The 2276-nt window shown below is 44.9% G+C and overlaps 1 protein-coding gene across 1 annotated transcript; it reads right to left on the bottom strand.

The window, feature by feature from the left end:
• Nucleotides 1–400: 400 nt before the first annotated feature.
• On the bottom strand, nucleotides 401–1793 carry LOC141023203 (uncharacterized). Its single transcript, XM_073499546.1, has 2 exons — nucleotides 1474–1793; nucleotides 401–821 (listed from the first exon to the last, which is right to left on the bottom strand). The coding sequence occupies exons 1-2, from the start codon at nucleotides 1791–1793 to the stop codon at nucleotides 401–403; spliced, it is 741 nt and encodes a 246-aa protein (XP_073355647.1).
• Nucleotides 1794–2276: the final 483 nt, after the last annotated feature.

The raw sequence follows: 2276 nt of genomic DNA, 5'->3' as shown, positions 1-2276 counted from the left end.
AACGTGAAGGTCAAATAAATTGAACCGGTTTTGCTTCTGTTCCATAGGTGCCAGTAAAATGGAAACTACTGTTAAAAGTCCTGCTAATGGACAAAAACACGTCTCCGAAATGACCGATGAGGTACGTAGTTGACATTTCGTTTGAAAATTGTACTTGCAGACCCTTCTTTCATACTCGATAAAATCTATTGCCACTTTTGCAGGAAATCTTGAGGAAACACGGCCATATGAAGTTAGTGTGCTCACCGTCAAGGCTCGCCAAAGTCATGAAATCGTTGTCATCAAAACACGTAGAGAAAATCATAAGCGATACCGGTCTTGGGTGTCTAAACATAGTTGCAGACTTTGATAAACGACAAGCACAAGCACAAGCAACACGAAGGCAGACTTTGATGTCTCCTCATCCCGCATAGTGGCAGTGGTAGTAGGGGTCCGCTTCCTGCTCTTTTGAAATTTCCAGACCTCTTTTGATGTTGTCGATTATCTTCCACGACTTGTAGGTGGCGTACGCATCTATTGCTGCATACTCGATGAGGTAATTTGGCAGTGGGCTGTCCCCCCACAGTTTATGGTCTGCCTCCCTATCGATCTTCTTCTTCATCTTTCTGTAGAATGGGTGGATGACGCTGGCTGCAACATCAGCCAAGGAGTCGTACGGTTTTCCGTTGTATGGAACTCTCCAGTTGCGCTGAATGTCGATGTGCTTGTTGGGGTTTATCTCCAAACCAGACAACTTCAGCTTGTCCCTGTCATTTTTAATGCTGAAACCGGCAAAGGTGAACAACTTCTCCTCCTGTAGGAGCTCTTTGAGGCGCTTTGGCCTGCTAGGGGAGAGACAAGTGATGAATACATGGAGTACTAGTGTTTATTTTTCAAGATTTAATCTTCTGTTTTTACGGTTTACAAGTGAATAATACATGGAGTAGATGCTTATACAGTATAAGTCATGGATGAATGTAGTTCAGAAACTAGTACACAAAGTTCTGAAATTAAAATCAAGTACACCATGTTATTTTTCTTTTCGGAATATATAGTTGAGTCAATGACCTATTTGCTTTCTAAGTGCCAGTTTAGTTTTATTATTTTGAATAAAATAACATATACCTCTGCTTCACCAAGTTCTTAAGTTTTTTTGGTGGTGAAAATAACACCAGACCAAGTTCAGAAACTACTTCACTACATGAAGTTCAGAAACTACACTAATGAATCAAGATGAGAAACTACACTGGTACATCAACCTCACAAATTAATCTTGTGCAACAGTTTCAGATACTAATCAAGTGCATCAGGGTCAAAATATATTCTAGTGCATCTACTTTGAGGAACTGCACTAGTGCATCCATTTTCACAAACTACACTAGTACATCTAGTATGAAACTAGTCTAATGAAATTTCGAGGGAGAAGTATTGATGAATGGAAGAGGGTGAATGAGTAGGATACTTCAACATTTTGTGGCCGCAGCGATGTGGTACACGAGGCAGAGACCCTCCACGCTGATCTGCAGAACCGCTGCCATCTGCGGAGGTTCATCATCTTTGGTAAACTCCACATCAACGCCCATGATGTGGGGGTACGAGCCGCAGGCGCTCCTCCTGATCCTAGAGATCATCTCGTCGGCCTTGTCTGGTTCGCTGGTGCAGACGACCTCCAGCGTCTCCTTGCCGTGAAGCTCAACCCCTGTGAGGGTTACGGTGTACTCGCGCTTCTGACCGGGAACGTGAACGACGTCGAGGTTGCCGCTCTGGTGGGACGTCTGGCCACAATGACGCTTGGCAGACGCTTCCTCCGCCATTGCCCTCCTCCTGCGACTGCGGGCTTCGAAGAGAGATGTTTGTGGGTTGTTTGTAGAAGAGATGGAAGCGGCAATGGAGGTTCTCGGAATGAGGCAGTGATGTAGTCGATTTGGGGATTTTTCACGCCTGGGATGGGGACGTGGGGAAGGCGGTTTGTCTAGGACGTGGGGGTAGTTGTGGTGGGGCGCAGTTGCAGTCCGTCGTGGCAACCGCGCCCTGTGCATTGCTGGGTGCGCGTGCGTCTGAGTTTAGTCCCACCACGGGCCTGCATCCTAGCCCATATCACTGGGTTTGTAGTCGTATGCGGGCTGTGGTGTGTGAAATATCATGTTAGGTAGGTGGGCTTTTTTTTCTATGAAATCTTTTTTTTTGCCTATGAGACATTTTGACTTATACTAAAATAACACTTCCTTTTTTTAGGTACACGTGTCTTATGTGACAAGTTTAAGTTTGATAACAATGAAAAACATGTAAAACCTTGC

Source organism: Aegilops tauschii, chromosome 5 (genome assembly GCF_002575655.3).
Source record: "Aegilops tauschii subsp. strangulata cultivar AL8/78 chromosome 5, Aet v6.0, whole genome shotgun sequence".
Lineage (NCBI taxonomy): Eukaryota > Viridiplantae > Streptophyta > Magnoliopsida > Poales > Poaceae > Aegilops > Aegilops tauschii.
The sequence above is the reverse complement of the archived record's forward strand: the minus strand, read 5'-3'. Positions and strand labels throughout refer to the sequence as shown.

What these genes read in the sequence shown, in the direction of transcription:
- LOC141023203 (XM_073499546.1), bottom strand. Translation starts at nt 1,793, where the DNA reads ATGGCGGAGGAAGCGTCTGCCAAGCGTCATTGTGGCCAGACGTCCCAC. An exon ending in GTGGAGGGTCTCTGCCTCGT is followed by an intron (nt 822 to 1,473) that starts GTACCACATCGC and finishes CTCCCCTAGCAG; the next exon opens with GCCAAAGCGCCTCAAAGAGC.